The sequence below is a fragment of the Crinia signifera genome, chromosome 2, assembly GCF_055691185.1.
Source record: "Crinia signifera chromosome 2, ASM5569118v1, whole genome shotgun sequence".
Lineage (NCBI taxonomy): Eukaryota > Metazoa > Chordata > Amphibia > Anura > Myobatrachidae > Crinia > Crinia signifera.
Window position 1 is genome coordinate 364,923,895 of NC_139218.1, and position 17,524 is coordinate 364,941,418.

General features: G+C 45.5%; 1 protein-coding gene across 3 annotated transcripts; it reads left to right on the forward strand.

Moving 5' to 3' along the window:
- Positions 1–2,461: 2,461 nt before the first annotated feature.
- On the forward strand, positions 2,462–12,281 carry IL17D (interleukin 17D). Of its 3 annotated transcripts, none has more exons than XM_083169943.1 (4): positions 2,462–2,689; positions 5,488–5,795; positions 9,712–11,740; positions 11,777–12,281. In XM_083169943.1, exons 2-3 carry the CDS (start codon positions 5,560–5,562, stop codon positions 10,034–10,036), a joined length of 561 nt encoding a protein of 186 aa, XP_083026069.1. In that variant the 5' UTR covers positions 2,462–2,689; positions 5,488–5,559; the 3' UTR covers positions 10,037–11,740; positions 11,777–12,281. The 3 variants fall into 3 exon arrangements, with proteins under 3 accessions (XP_083026069.1, XP_083026068.1, XP_083026067.1); XM_083169942.1 differs by lacking the exon at positions 2,462–2,689 and adding an exon at positions 2,704–3,176; XM_083169941.1 differs by lacking the exon at positions 2,462–2,689 and adding an exon at positions 2,704–3,141.
- The last annotated feature ends 5,243 nt before the right edge of the window (positions 12,282–17,524 follow it).

Below are 17,524 nucleotides of genomic sequence, written 5' to 3' on the forward strand. Positions count from 1 at the left end.
AGAGCAGGCCGGTGGCCATTTAAAATATTCAGCTGACTAGTGAGCCAATCTGAGCTCGTGGCTCGGCAGCCAATCAGAGCAGCTTCTGGTACTCAAGCTCTGATTGGCTCACCAGACGGCACTGCATTTTAAATGGCCACCAGCTTCTGGAGGTGGAGAAGCGTGCACTCCAGTAACAGTGGGCTCCAGCGGGGGCAGCTCAACTGAGGCACTCGTGCATGACTGCGAGGGGTGCGGTGAGGGGAGGTCATCGCTTTTATTCTACCATAAGTGATTTTTTACATTTGTGAGACAGCTGTAATACCATAATGTAGCCATGATAAGAGTCACCTGACAGTGGAGGCAGCCATTTCATTGCCTGAACTAATGTTAATGAAAGCCTTTTCTCTAGAAGCCAGTCAGTCTTGTGAGTATTCTGGCCATGAGGGGCCTGAGCATCATCACTGTTCCCTAGTGCTTCGCTAAATCATCATGAATCTAGTTACGGTACATAAAATGATTATGTCAATCATTGAAAATTAGGGCCATACTTACTAAATCCTGTTTAAAACAGCCATTTTGGGGGGTAACGACAGATATTAAGTATTTCCTCAATGTTTGTAGGGGGGAGGTGGAGAAAGAGCAAAAGATATCGGTGAGATCTGTGGAAATCCCCCATTCTTGTTAGAAATAGCTGTTTCTATAGGTGATGCTTCAATGCCAAACTTCGCTTGACTGCATTAGCTTATGCCATCTTAAGATAGGATTGGCTGCTCTCCTCAGATGTCTGTGGTAGAGGGATCCCACCCCAGTGACACCTCTTAGGTGTCTTACATCTGCAAGTGCCTGTACGGGAAGCGGGCGGGCAGCTGACATCCGCTGGACGTTCCCATGAGGCCCCACGCCCCCCTCCTGCACGGCTGTGTGCGAGCGCCCAGCGAATAATCTATTCGCCATCACCGCTCGCACACATGCTTATTGTGCCCTAAGCTGTCTGTGTGGCTTGTCTATGGCTTTATTACTTCAATCTTCTGTACTATGGGAGTTATTCAGATTCACTTGGAAAGGCACAATCACTCTCTAATGGACAAAACCATGCTGCACTGCAGGTGGGGCTGATGTAACTAGGGATGGCCATCGACCATTGATGATTCAAAATCATCGATGGTTCATGGCCGATGTCGAATACTTTTGCCATCGATGGGGGAGAACCAGATGGTTTCCCTCCATCGATGGAACAGCAAAACGATGTTTTGCTTTTTTTTTTAAAGTGCCGGGGCACGGAGCATAGCTCCGCCCCCGGCACCCGTGAAGCCCCACCCCCGTGTTTTGATTGGCCCACAGGCCAATCAATCAAACACAATGGATGACCATCGATATATAAAAATATCGATGGTCATCCATTGCATAGTTTAGCACTATCGATGGCCTGTTGCAGAATTGCCATCAATGGCAACCATCGATGGCAATGGCAACGATGGATATCCCTAGATGTAACCTGTACAGAGAGCATTAGATTTGGGTGGGGGTGTACTTCAAACTGATATCTATATTGCAGTGTAAAAATAAAGCAGGCAGTATTTACCCTGAACAGAAACAATAAAACACCCAAATCTAACTCTCTCTCTCTCTGCATGTTACATCAGCCCCCCACCTGCAGTGCAGCATGGTTTTGTCCATAAGAGAGTGATTGTGCCTTTCCAAGTGAATCGGAATAACCTTCTATGTGAAGAGCTTTTGTTGTCGGTAAAGCGCATTGAGCCCTGCTGGAGAAAGAGCGTTGTAGAAATAACAAATAATAATTATTATTATTATTACTATTATTTAAGGCTTAATTGTATTAACCCATTTGCTTCCCTACGTATGATGAATGCAGTCAGTAGTCTGCTCACAAATTACTGGCAGTGGTCTCATGTATATTATTTGGACACACGTGTGTCCCTTTGATTTTTCTTGAATACACATTTAACCGTCTGTATGCAGGTCTTGTTGCATGTAACACGTATGATCCCTTCCACTGATCTTACCTAAGAAGTTACAACTTGCAACAGCCTATTCGCATTATTTGTTATATGTATTTGGACTGTGGGAAGAAATATGTTTTCTGTTTGCTTCAAAGTGGAAAAATAACAGATGTTTGTTTTTAATAGAATTCAGTTTGTACTTGTATGTTCTATTCGTGTCTGTATTTATTGATTTATTAGTTACACTTCCTATATGCTATTCTTTCCTCTGTTTCTGTCCCTTAAACTGCATGTAGTAATCCTATTATATACTATTGCTACTACTGTCATAGTTTGATACACTGGCCAAGAAGAGGGGAGTTTTGGCAACCAGAACACCCCCCCACCCCCTCCTCATTTCGCTTACGACATTTTCTGGCATTTAAAAACACCCTTTATAAAGAGATTTTGGGAACTCCCGTTTATGACGGTGTTTTTTTTTTACCATTTGAATAATCCAGTTTTATTAGGTAAAAGTGACGGCTAAAATTCACAAAGTACCAAAGTACCAATCACTTGCTAGTTGCCATGTTACAGGCTGTGTTTAAAAAACTGTCAGGAGCTGATTGGTTGGCACTTTTTCTCTCTCCGATTGTGGAAACTTCTTCCCCGCAGTCTCCTTCCTGGTGCACGCAGCAGGTATCCGAAAGCTGCCAAGGAAAAGAAGTATGTGATGTCTGGAACCATTGCAATCTCAGCATCGAAGGGTATAACCATCTCCATTGGAACCAAAACATCGATGGTTGCTAGCTACTGATGTCAGATGGCTATTCCTCTCCTAAAATAACCCGATGTGCAGTATATCTTTCCAGAGTCTGGGAGCTGGTCCATACAGCCAAACTCCTCTCCCCTCTCCCACACACCTCTATTCCCCGAACCTGTGCTCCCACCCTTATCCGCTTCTTGTTGCTTCTTCCTTATCCCTATTGTAGGTTCCAGCATGACCATAGTGTGTCCCAGCTTTATTCCATAGCAGTGTGACCTGTTGCAAGCCTCCCTCATTCTGCAGGCACTCTCCTTCCTCCTGCTCTCCTCACTCCAGCTGAGCAGCCTGTCTGCCCCCTTATACTCCCCACCTTGCCTCCTCCCCTTGCATCATCTATCCTCTGTCATCCCCTCTCCTGCTCCTCAGACCTCCAGGATGCAGCCACGGGAGAAGGTGAGGAGAGGGGAGGTCCACAGGAAAGGATGGAGGTGTGAGTAGGGGCAGGGAGGGGACACAGCCTGCTGCCATTAGTGGTGCACATCTCCAGCAGGGAAGAGGGTTAATGAGGCAGGAGGGTGCAGGGACAGGGAGGACGGCGGGCTGCTTTGTATATGGTGGGAAAATCAGCAAAGTGTCTATACAGCTGCAGTAGTGCTCAGTCCCTGTGTGCACACTGTGTGTCCTCTCACTTTCATAATAATAAAAATATCTATATAGCAAAGCAGTTGCCTGTGTGACTAACGGTGTGGACACACAGTGTGTTGTGTCCGAATCAGGACTGAATGCGGCTGTACGTGTGCGATTCAAGGTCACTTTCCGTTAGATTTGGAAATGGATTTCCAAATGGAATAAAGAGTGAGCCTGAATCGCACCGTGTGTATACAGCATAAGACGAGAATCCAGTAGTAGTCAGTTTAATCTCTCTCTCTCTCTCTCTCTCTCTCTCTCTCTCTCTCTCTCTCTCTCTCTCTCTCTCTCTCTCTCTCTCTCTCTCTCTCTCTCTCTCTCTCTCTCTCTCTCTCTCTCTTCATTAATATATTAACATAGAAACAGAATTTGATGGCAGATAAGAACCACTTGGCCCATCTAGTCTGCCCCTTTTTTTACCTCAAACCATATTTGATCCTGATTTCTTTGTAAGGATATCAATTTGTCTATCCCGAGCATGTTTAAATTGTACTACTGTATTTGCCTCTACCACCTCTGATGGGAGGCTATTCCACTTATCTACTACTCTTTCTGTGAAGTAATTCTTCCTCACATTTCCCCTGAATCTTCCTCCCTCTAGTGTCAGTGCATGTCCTCGTGTTCTGCTGCTCCTCTTCCTGTGAAGAATGTCTCCCACCTGTACCTTGTTAAAGCCCTTGATATATTTGAAAGTTTCTATCATGTCCCCCCTTTCCCTTCTCTGCTCCAAAGTATACATATTAAGATCTTTTAGTCTTTCGGATATGTTTTGTGATGTAGGCCATGCACCATTTTAGTTGCCCTTCTTTGTACTCTAATGTATTTATATCCTTCTGGAGATATGGCCTCCAGAACTGAACACAATACTCTAGGGGCGAGATGGGTACTTGTGTACTTTCACGGCTCCCATCACATGCCATATGTAGTGGCATGCGATGCGATGCGATTTTCCCGTGGTTTTATGCATTTTTTTATAAAATCGCATGCGATCTGATGCGATGCAATGTAATTTTTCACAGAAATTATGGACATGAGTTGACAGCATGTAAAATGCACCCCAAATGTCATTTTTCACACTGTACCACCCCCACTATCAACGCCAACCCGAAGCGTGGCGAGCGGCGGCGGTACGCGTCCTACGACCTTTTCATACCCCCACTATCCACGTCGGCGTGGAGTTGAGAACGCTTCGGGTTGGCGTTGATAGTGGGGGTGGTACAGTATGAAAAATGACATTTGGGGTGCATTTTACATGATGCCAACTCATGTCCATAATTTCTGTGAAAAATGACATCGCATCAGATCGCATGTGATGCGATGCGATGCGATTTTTCCCTGTACGATGCACATCGTGGGAGCCGTGAAAGTACACGCAAGTACCGCGAGATGTACTAAGCTTGAAAAGTGATAAAATGGAGAATGAAAAACCACCAGTCAATTGGCTACTACCTGACATTTTAAGAATTAATTTTGGGCCAGATGTACTAAGCTTCAAAAGTGATAAAATGGAGAGTGATAAACAACCAGCCAATCAGCTCCTACCTGACATTTTTCAAACACAGTCTGTGACATGGCAGGTAGGAGCTGATTGGCTGGCTGTTTATCACTCTCCAATTTATCACTTTTGAAGCTTAGTACATCTGGGCCATAGTGAGGTAAAACAGGGTTCTAGAGGCATGTGGTATTATCTATTGTTCTGTTGTGGCAGAGATGCAGCCTTCCATGGCCATATGTAATGTCAGTAAATTGGGCAGTATGGATGGTGTAATGGTTAGCATTACTGCCTCACAGCACTGAGGTCATGGGTTCGATTCCCACCATGGCCCTAACTGTGCGGAGTTTGTATATTCTCCCCGTGCTTACGTGGGTTTCCTCCGGGTACTCTGGTTTCCTCCCACAATCCAAAAATATACTGGTAGGTTAATTGACTCCCAACAAAATTAACCCTAGAATGTCTGTGTGCGTGTACATGTGGTAGGGAATATAGATTTAAAGCCCAACTGGGGCAGGGACTGAATGTTCCAATATTCTCTGTAAAGCGCTGAGGAATATGTATGCGCTATATAAGAAACTGTTAATAAATAAATAAAATGTCTTAACTCCCGTCTACAGGTTGGTTTGTCCCAGGCATCTTTGCTGTTGGTTTTTGGACTACTGATTGTTAGCTCAGATGGTTCAAAAGCAATGAAGCGATCGCCACCAAAGACAAAGAGTTGTGCCGACCGCCAAGAAGAAGTATTGGAGCAGATGTATGGGCATCTGGCTGCCGGTATGCTTAATGCCTATCACCACACATTGCAGCTACAGCCACTGGACAGAGAGAACGTCAGCTGCCCAGCAGGAACCCGTCTTAGTGCCCCAGCGAATGGCAAGCAACGGCTGCCGGTCAACATACAAAGCATTTCCCCATGGGCTTATAGGTAACGGTGCTGATACGTTCACTCTGTGTCTTATACTAACTGCTGTCCCCAGAGATGCCTGCTTACTGGTATTGCTACCATTCTTTTCTTCTTCTCCAGACTATTCTCCCAAGGTGTCTCTCTCCTCCCAAATTCCCTCCAGGTTACCATCCAGGTTATTCCCTCCAGGTTACCATCTGTCCCCCAGGCTCCCTCTCTACTACATATTTCCATGTATATTCAGCCTGGCTGTAGCTGCGAAAAAGTGGGCTGGTGGCAACATGACTGGATTCAAGATGGCAGCCAGGGTTGGGGGAAGGAAATGTGAGATCATCTATAGCAGGCATGTCCAACGTTGGTCCTCCAGATGTTGTGAAACTACACATCCCAGCATGCTTTGCCACTGTTTTGCTATTAGAGAATGCTAAAACTATTGCAAAGCATGCTGGGATGTGTAGTTTCAAGACATCTGGAGGGCCAACGTTGGACATGCCTGATCTATAGTGTCCACCTTCCCTTTGTTTACTACCCCCAAATAAAAGGTCAACATGAGTCTAGGTCGACAGGGTCATTAGGTCAACAGGGTCATTAGGTCAACATGGGGGTAGGTCAACAGATAAAAAGGTCGACGTGGGGTTTTTCAAATTTTTTAGTCCCGAATGTCAACACAGTTGACATGGATGCTCGCCATGCTTCGGGCACACTATTTTATTCTCCCGCCGTGCCCCACTGGATGGTAGGGCATGAAATACCACCTGTCGCACATACAAAGTGTGAAAAAAAAACCATGCCGACCTTATGACTGTAGACTTAACCCATGTCGACCTAATGACCCTGTCGATCTAACCCATGTCGACCTTCTTGCATGTAGACCTAAATGCACATTGACCTAATTACAGTCGACCAACATGCTGGTGACCCAATGACCATGTCCCAAACATTATTAAGAAATATAAATGGTTTTAGCGCCCAACAGTTAGGTTATATGTCCCAAACATACAGACATACTACACAGACGCACCTTCCCTACGGCATACTACACAGACGCACCTTCCCTACGGCATGCTACACAGACGCACCTTCCCTACGGCATGCTACACAGACGCACCTTCCCTACGGCATGCTACACAGACGCACCTTCCCTACGGCATGCTACACAGACGCACCTTCCCTACATCATACTACACAGACGCACCTTCCCTACGGCATGCTACACAGACGCACCTTCCCTACGTCATGCTACACAGACGCACCTTCCCTACGTCATGCTACACAGACGCACCTTCCCTACGTCATACTACACAGACGCGCCTTCCCTACGTCATACTACACAGACGCGCCTTCCCTACGTCATACTACACAGACGCGCCTTCCCTACGTCATGCTACACAGACGCACCTTCCCTACATCATACTACACAGACGCACCTTCCCTACATCATACTACACAGACGCACCTTCCCTACGGCATGCTACACAGACGCACCTTCCCTACGGCATGCTACACAGACGCACCTTCCCTACGTCATACTACACAGATGCACCTTCCCTACGTCATGCTACACAGACGCACCTTCCCTACGTCATGCTACACAGACGCACCTTCCCTACGTCATGCTACACAGACGCACCTTCCCTACGTCATGCTACACAGACGCACCTTCCCTACGTCATGCTACACAGACGCACCTTCCCTACGTCATACTACACAGACGCGCCTTCCCTACGTCATACTACACAGACGCGCCTTCCCTACGTCATACTACACAGACGCGCCTTCCCTACGTCATGCTACACAGACGCACCTTCCCTACATCATACTACACAGACGCACCTTCCCTACGTCATGCTACACAGACGCACCTTCCCTACTTCATACTACACAGACGCACCTTCCCTACATCATACTACACAGACGCACCTTCCCTACGGCATGCTACACAGACGCACCTTCCCTACGGCATGCTACACAGACGCACCTTCCCTACGTCATACTACACAGATGCACCTTCCCTACGTCATGCTACACAGACGCACCTTCCCTATGTCATACTGTAATATACAGAGATTCCTTCCCTGCGTCATACTACACAGACGCACCTTCCCTACGTCATACTACACAGATGCACCTTCCCTACGTCATACTACACAGATGCACCTTCCCTACGTCATACTACACAGATGCACCGTCCCTACGTCATACTACAGAGACGCACCTTCCCTATGTCATACTGTAATATACAGAGATTCCTTCCCTATGTCATACTATACAGACACACACAAGGAAATTATACTCACCAGCTCCTCTGGCCTGGATCGCGTCCTCTTCGTTACATAGTAGGCATCCACGGGGGTAAAAAAAATAAGAGAAACCGTGTCCTAACACCAAACGGACTGTGTTTACACTTGCAGCTCCTCCCCGATACTGAGAGATTCCCTGGTGACACCATTCACCGGGTCCTCCCCCAGCCAATCAGGAGCAGGCTCCAGGGGAGCTCCACGGCTGATTGGCTGTGCGTGGCTCCATAGACGCCTAGGTTAAAGATTAACATGGGCGTCTATGGGCAATTCCCATGGGCGAAAAATCATTCGGTGGTTGTCGACTATCGAATGTTTTTTTCCCCAGTCACAAATAAAACTCATTCTAGACTGATTTATTTCCGAAAATGGGGCGTCATGTGACAATCCGCAAACCTACCTGCGTGTGCAGGGAGAAGCCTAGCGTTTTCATGTGGATGCCCAAAAACCGCTGTCCGCTCCTTATCCTCTTGCCTATGCGATAAAATCATTGCACAACAGTATTTTATTCACATGCTGTTATCCTGCAATGCGCTCAGACGTGTGCAGCAATTTGTCATAATAGAAGGATACATTAGACTGACCTGGACAAACTTCAAAATGATACTTGGCCAGACTTTTGTTCAGGATGTTTGGGGATCTGCCCAGCAACTAATCATAAGTGTGACCGTGTTGTAGCCAGCCGTGGCTTCACTGACTCTCCAGGCTACTTATTATAAACGTGTCTGCGCCAGGTACTAGTGGGTGAGATTCATGAAGATCTGAGATCCCCCTGTACATTACACATGGTCACTTTCCCGGACTCCTTATCTAACAGTAGAGCAGAGAAGGGAACCAAACATAATTACCTAAAATAATAATGTGTACTAAATACTGTTACAGATGGAGCCTTCTTCAGCTAGCCTTCTCTGGTGAGCCGTGGCTTATTATCATCTATTGTTCTCAGCTGCAATACAATACATAGAACAGTACAGTAGGGGATTAGTATAGGATTAAGTCCAACAGCTCTGGCTCACTTAATCCTATTAAAGAACATGTGAGTGCTGGGACAGGAGAAACAGAATTCTTTGGGCTCCATCCCTTCTAGGCCACCCAGTAACTTCACAGTGTGCCATGTGACCACCAAACAATACAGACAGCATCTCAGTGCCTAATACTAACCTGTGCCCCCTTTAAACTCACCAGATGATGTCAGCTCAGAGGTTCCACAGATGGGTCTGTTCTCTGCTGGTATTGTTAGAGGCAGAGGGTGAAGGGTAGCGGCAGGAGGCAATAAGGTGGGATGGATGCATACCTCCCAACTGTACAGCTAAACGCGGGAACATCCTGGTTTTTGGGGACATTCCCACGTCCCTCCCGTGGCCGGCAGTGTTCCACTGTGGGGGCGGGGGGGGGGGAGGGGGGTGGTTAGGAGTCCCCCCCCCAATCTGACAGAATAGACGCTCTGCCAGAGGCGCAGCGGACCAAAACGGGAACGCAGCCCTCATTTGCATACATGGTGCCCTAATTTGCATAACCAACACCCTATATGTGCAACTCCAAATAATAACAAACTTGTCTACATCCTAGGATCAATGCTGAAATGTTTTATACTTCGTAACGTATTCACAAACCACTGACTACTTGCTCTCTGCCTGTAGGATCTCATATAATCCCACAAGATATCCCAAGTACATCCCGGAAGCATACTGTCTCTGTAAGGGCTGCCTGACAGGTCCCTATGGAGAGGAGAACCTGAATTTCCGCAGCACACCAGTGTACATGCCCACAGTCATCCTCCGGCGTACGCCGGCATGCACCGGAGGCCGCTCTGTGTATGTAGAGGACTATATCACCATTCCTGTAGGCTGCACCTGCGTACCAGAGCAGGAAAAGGAGGCAGAGACAGAAGAGGTGAATTCCAGTTTGGAGAAAGAGAAGTTTAAAGTTCATATTAATAAAAGTGAGAAACCTTCATCCAGCTGAACACGGACATGAAGACTAGGCCAGAAGAGGACTCTTACGTCTCCGGATACCTCCTCTATACTGTCTTTATAGTGGTCTCTCTCTAAAGACCTCATAATAGTTCAGAGGGTTGTCCTTCAGTACGTATAAATACTAAGCAGATAAGGAGACCCATTGTATATTGAGATTAGCCAATGTGTTAGTTCTGGTCTTTAATCAGGTCCAGAACTGCAACTAAATTGGTTCTAGCTAAGTAGAACTAGAGGATCTCTGCTCTCTAATCCACAATGTGGAACAAACCGTGACTCTCTATACCCTTGATGGCTAATTTTGACACCCCAGCTGTTGTTGAACTACACATCATTCAGTTTTGCTATTTGGCCATGCTAAATCTGATGCAGAGCATGCTGTGATGTGTAGTTCTACAACAGCTGGAGTGTCAAGGTTAGCCATCAATGCTCTATACATACAGACGGTGCACACATTTTGTACTCACATATACAGATGAAGCGTGATGTATTGTAGCATGTCAAGTGACTTGCCAGAAAGAGGGACACAAACACAGCTACATACACAGTGAAGATTAGTCAGTGTTTTGAGGAACACAGTCATAACATATGTTAGGGAGTTAGCCCGCGTCTCTCTATAGACCAGGTGAGAAAACACATTGTATATTGTAATTGATGCATTCGCTAAGCACTATATGGGTCACTTACATTAACATGATGACCCAATATGGTTGTTTTTTGTCAGGTCTTAGAATATAATTAGCATTTTCCCTAAGTACATACATACATTTGGATTACAGATGTCTAGAGCAGGCAGGTCCAAACTATGGCCCTCCAGCTGTTGTGAAGTCCTATTATGCCTTGCCACAGTTTTGCTATTAGGGAATGCTAAAACTATGGCAAGGCATTCTGGGATGTGTAGTTTCACAACAGCTGGAGGGCCATAGAATGGACTGCTTGGTAAATGTACTCTTAAGTGCTTGGATTGGCCACGCCCTTTTCGCCTTCACTCTGCCTTGACCTGAAAAATGCAGCAGTTGTCTTGGCTGAAATACTCAGTCAGGATTCTTGTGCTCTAATCCAGCTTGTTCTACATTTAGGAAACTAGGAATGAATGAAAGATGTACTTAGAGTCTAATAAAAAGCACTTAATATAAATATTATGATTTTAGGCAAAAAAATAAATAAAAGTATTACCATATACATATTAATGCAGCATTGGGTTTGTTATTGTTACTAAATATTTGGCAGTCCAATTTTAGCTTAGGCAGATGATATATATTATCACTCGCACTCCAGGCTTTGTAATGTCTGTATCTAGGACAAGAAACCTAAATATAATCATACGTGGAGTAATTCTATTGGCTAACCAGGCTAATTACACCAACTGGGCCACACCTTGCAATGAGGGTGGGCCTAAAAAGAGCACAAAGCCAAATGTAATATATCAGACAGCAACAGGGTGGTCTGCAATGGCGACTTCAGTTATAGCCATTTGTACAGAGCATGAACCACCTGGTTGTTGATTTTGCCCAAAGCACAGACCACCTGAATGTTGGTCTAGCCCGCAGACTTTCTAATAGTCTGATTGGCTACTGGCTGGTTTAGTATCTTCACGTTTCTAATGCGCATGATGGTTGCAGGTTTATTTCTATGAATGTTTCAATACACTGTCTGGCTACTGCATGTGAAGTTCCAGTGTTCAAATTGTCTCCAGGTGCTGTGAGTGTTCCAATTCTCTGCTTGGTTCCAGGTTGTTCTGGTGCTGTGAGTGTTCCAAATCTCTGCTTGGTTCCAGGTTGTGCTGGTGCTGTAAGTGTTCCAAATCTCTGCTTGGTTCCAGGTTGTGCTGGTGCTGTAAGTGTTCCAAATCTCTGCTTGGTTCCAGGTTGTGCTGGTGCTGTAAGTGTTCCAAATCTCTGCTTGGTTCCAGGTTGTTCTGGTGCTGTGAGTGATCCAATTCTCTGCTTGGTTCCAGGTTGTTCTGGTGCTGTGAGTGTTCCAATTCTCTGCTGGGTTCCAGGTTGTTATGGTGCTGTGACTGTTCCAATTCTCTGCTGGGTTCCAGGTTGTTCTGGTGCTGTGACTGTTCCAATTCTCTGTTGGGTTCCAGATTGTTCTGGTGCTGTGAGTGTTCCAATTCTCTGCTGGGTTCTAGGTTGTTCTGGTGCTGTGAGTGTTCCAATTCTCTGCTGGGTTCCAGGTTGTTCTGGTGCTGTGAGTGATCCAATTCTCTGCTGGGTTCCAGGCTGTTCTGGTACTGTTAGTGTTCCAATTCTCTGCTTGGTTCCAGGTTGTTCTGGTGCTGTGAGTGATCCAATTCTCTGCTGGGTTCCAGGCTGTTCTGGTACTGTTAGTGTTCCAATTCTCTGCTGGGTTCCAGGTTGTTCTGGTGCTGTGAGTGTTCCAATTCTCTGATGGGTTCCAGGTTGTTCTGGTACTGTGAGTGCTCCAAATCTCTGCTGGGTTCCAGGTTGCTCTGGTACTGTGAGTGCTCCAAATATCTGCTTGGTTCCAGGTTGTTCTGGTACTGTGAGTGATCCAATTCTCTGATTGGCAATGATTACTTGCCTGTGACGTTCCCTCTGTTCCTATTGGCTTCAGTCTAAACTAATCTAACCTTGGGAATGGTAAAATGTTAGGCTCACGTTCTCCAAAATCATATACACACCATTTAGTAAAAACGTATTACAATAGTTGCTTGCATCTCAGGGAATGTCCATGTCTAAAATCTATGTTAAATACATCTATTCAGCGGTCAGTCAGTGTTAACTATCAGTTCTATGTAAATTAAAATAGTCATAAATAGAATTGTATATTTACAAAAAAAAATACATTTAAAAATCAATCTGATGAGTAAACTACTGCTAACAGTATCATTCATACATACAGTACCTACATCCATACCTATATATATATACATACATACATACATACATACAGTACCTACCTACATAAACAAGACACCTGCAAAAAAACCTGAAAACATTTTGTGGCCGGCTGGAAAGGGCCCAGTTCACCATGGAGGTGTGTATATTATACACACAAACACACAGTGTCTGATAATATAATACACAATCCCATTTGCAGGCACACACTTCACACACTCTGACAATGGTTTTAACCCCTTCCCGACATTTGACGTACATTTACGTCATGGTCGGGAAGTACTTCCCGACACATGGCGTAAATGTACGTCATGGCTTGTAACTGTCACCGCGTCTATAGACGCGGTGACAGTTTCAACATGTCTGCTGTCCCTGACAGCAGACATGTCCCTGCATGCCCAGGGGGGGCTGCGATGCCGCCCCCCCGTCGGCGATCGCTGTGATTGGCTGTTCAGTGTGAACAGCCATTCACAGCGTTTTCTGTGTCACCGGCGAATAACGTTCGCCGGTGACACGCGATCGGAGGTGATTGGTGCTGTAAAGTACAGCACCAATCACCGCGGGGTGTAAGGGTGACACTGGTGTCACCCCACCTCACCCCGCCCGCCCCCAAAGGCCGTGATTGGTTCGTCGGACCGACGGACCAATCACAGCCAAGGAGGGGGATTTAAACTAACGGTGACTGCACTGCAGACGCCATTCCGGTCTGGAATTGCGTGCAGTGCGGTCACCGTGCCTAGCTGCCGCAGTATACTGACCTGAACCGAGCAAAATACTTACCTGATCACTGCTTCATCACTGCTTGTAGTGTGCTGGATGCTTCCTGGATCCTGTTACTACTTGTGACTTCCTGTGTTGTGAACTTGTGCTGCTGCAGTGTAATAGCGTTAGATAGAGAGAGATAGAGAGATAGTGTCAGAGAGTGCTATATTTTGTGCTGCTGCAGTGTGATATAGTTATAGATAGAGAGATAGAGAGAGATAGAGAGAGAGAGATAGAGAGATAGTGACAGATTGTGCTATATATTTTTTATATAACTGACTGCTGCCCCCCCTTTTGTGCTGATCAGTATAAATTAACTGATCAGCAACTTTTTGGGGGCGCAGGTTTTTTTTTATATATATATATATATATATATACCTGTCAGTGCTGCTGCTGCAGTGTCATAGAGTGATAGATAGTGAGAGATAGAGAGATAGAGAGAGATAGTGACAGAGAGTGATAGAGACTGCTATATTTTGTGTCTGCTGCCCCCCTTTTGTGCACCCCCAGCAACTTTTTGGGGGTGCAGGGGTTATTTTTCATATATATACCTGTCAGTGCTGCTGCTGCAGTGTCATAGAGTGATAGATAGTGAGAGATAGAGAGATAGAGAGAGATAGTGACAGAGAGTGATAGAGAGTGCTAAATTTTGTGTCTGCTGCCCCCGCCTTTTGTGCTGATCACTATATCTGAGGTGATCAGCAACTTTTTGGGGGTGCAGAGGTTTTGTTTTTTTATATATACCTGTCAGTTGCTGCCAGTTGCACTGTCAGTTGCACCAAAGGTTGTGCACCTGCTGCCCCTCACTGGTAATCAGTGTCGCATCACTGATCACCTTTTTTTTTTTTGTGGGTGCTGTGGGGTCTTTTTTTAATTTTTTTTTTACACACACTGTGATTTTGTGGGTGTCCTGTGGCCACTGTGCGCTGATCAGTGACGTACATCACTGATCAGCTTTTTCGGCACAGGGTTGATCTATTTTTTTTTTATCAAATTCCTGTTGCCTTTGAGCGCTGTTCAGTGACGGACGTTACTGACCAACATCTGTGCTCAATTTTTGGCGCAGGACCTTTTTTTTTTTTTTTTAACCCCTTCAATTTTTTTTTTTTTAACCCCTTCAATTTTTTTTTTTTTTTAACCCCTTCAATTTTTTTTTTTGTATAAAGTATTTTTTTTTTCTGCACTACATACACACTACACACTACATACCCCCCGGGTTGAAATAAAGTTTGTACCCCCCCCTACACTATACACGTGTTGAAACATTTCACTACCAGTAACACAAAAATAAAATTGGCATCCCAAATGTCATCCCAAATGTCATCCCAGTCATCCAGAAGAATGTATTCAGCGGAGGAGGCATATGCCATGCTTGCCTCTGACTCTGACACAGCCAGTGATGCAAGCGGGGAATTTGAAGGATTCGTCTTAAGCTCCTCTTCCTCCTCTGGTGATGAGGGACCCCCTCAAAGACGCCCCCGTAGAGCAGCTGAGACCCCCCCCCAATAATTGATCTCGTATGGACCCCACCACCAGACAATTTTGAGCCCCAGGTTCCTGAGTTTTTGGCCATGCCAGGAATCCAATTTGATTCCACAGGTCTCAGAGAAATTGACTTTTTCAAATTATTTTTCTCTGATGATTTTATAAATTTAATGGTGGACCAAACTAATTTATATGCCCAGCAGTTTATTGCTCAAAACCCCACGTCATCATTTGCTAGGTGGACCCCTGTAGATGCAGTAGAGATGATGACGTTTTGGGGTCTGGTGTTTCATATGGGCATAGTAAAAAAGCCAGAAATTAGGCAATATTGGAGTACAGATGTTCTGTACAGCACCCCATTTTACCGTATGGCCATGCCCCGGGCTCGATTTGAGACGATCCTTAAATTTTTGCATTACAACGATAATGCACAGTGCCCACCCAGAGATGATCCCACCTTTGACCGGCTATTCAAAGTCAGGCCGGTCATTGATCATTTCAGTGCCAAATTTGAAGAGATGTACATCCCAGATAAATTCATTTGCATAGACGAGTCCCTTATACATTTTAAAGGAAGGGTTAAATTCCGCCAGTACCTTCCCAGTAAGAGGGCAAGGTATGGCATAAAAATGTATAAGCTGTGTGAAAGCACCTCAGGGTACAATCACAGGTTTAGGGTATATGAAGGGAAGGATTCAAGAATTGAACCGCCAGAATGCCCCCCCTCCCTCGTAGGTGTTAGTTAAAAAATTGTCTGGGATTTAGTGCACCCCTTCCTGGATAAAGGTTATCACCTCTATGTGGATAACTTTTACACTAGCATCCCCCTGTTTAAGGCCCTTGGTTCAAGAGGTACAGCAGCTTGCGGTACTGTGCGCAAGAACCAAAGAGGCCTCCCAAAAACGCACATTGCCCAAGTAATGAGAAGGGGTGAAAGCAGGGCACAATCCACCGAAAATATGTTGTTGGTCAAATATAAGGACAAGAGGGATGTCCTTATACTGACAACAATTCACGGAGACAGTACCACCTCCGTCCCTGTACGAGGTACCAGTACCCACACCTCAAAACCTAATTGTATCCTGGATTACAATAGGTACATGGGCGGAGTGGATCTTTCAGATCAGGTACTGAAGCCGTACAGTGCCCTGCGGAAAACAAAAATCTGGTACAAGAAGCTGGCCGTGTATATCATCCAGATGGCACTGTATAACGCTTACGTGCTATTCCGTTCTACCGGCCAGAGGGGGACATTTATGCACTTTCAAGAGGAAGTCATAAAGGGCCTAATATTTGGGAACCAGCAGGCAGAGGGCCCCAGTACTTCTAGTACTGGCCCCCGTATTGTACCAGGGCAGCATTTTCCTGATGAAATCCCCTCCACTGGAAAAAAGGGCAGGACACAAAAAAGGTGCAAAGTTTGCTATAAAAAGGGAATAAGAAAGCAAACTATTTTCCAGTGTGACACTTGCCCCGACAAACCCGGCCTATGTATAAAGGAGTGTTTTAAATTATACCACACATCTATGGATTATTAGGTTCATAATTTCACCGTGCTTCGGGGGTCTTGCTAATGCCACATAGCACCCACCATTCATTTCACCAGAATCTGAGCCGCAAAATCCAAAAATCACTCCTTCCCTTCTGAGTCCTGCCATGCACCCAACTGGTATTTTTTGGTCACATGTGAGGCATTGCCGTACTCGGGAGAAATTGGGGCACAGATTTTGGGGTGCTTTTTCTCCTTCATACCTTCTGAAAATAAAAGATTTTGAGCCAGAACTGCATTTTTGTGTAAAAAAATTTAATTTTTCATTTTCACTGCCCAGTTGTATCAAAATTGGTGAAACCCCTGGGGGTTTGAAATGTACACTATACCCCTAGATGAATTCCCTGAGGGGTGTAGTTTGCAAAATGGGGTCACTTGTGGGGTGGTTCCACTGTATTGGTGCTTTGGGGGTCTTGCTAATGCGACATAGCACCCACCAACATTCCACCAGAATTTGTGCTGCAAAATCCAAATATCACTCCTTCCCTTCTGAGTCCTGCCACTTTTTGGTCACACATGAGGCATTGCCGTACTCGGGAGAAATTGGGGCACAGATTTTGGGGTGCTTTTTCTCCTTCATACCTTCTGAAAATGAAAAATTTTGAGCCAGAACTGCATTTTTGTGTAAAAAAATTTAATTTTTCATTTTCACTGCCCAGTTGTATCAAAATTGGTGAAACCCCTGGGGGTTTGAAATGTACACTATACCCCTAGATGAATTCCCTGAGGGGTGTAGTTTGCAAAATGGGGTCACTTGTGGGGGGGTTCCACTGTATTGGTGCTTGGGGGGTCTTGGTAATGCGACATAGCACCCACC

Coding starts and splice junctions, on each gene's coding strand:
- IL17D (XM_083169941.1), top strand. Junction 5,796..9,711: donor ATTTCCCCATGGGCTTATAG/GTAACGGTGCTG, acceptor CTCTGCCTGTAG/GATCTCATATAATCCCACAA.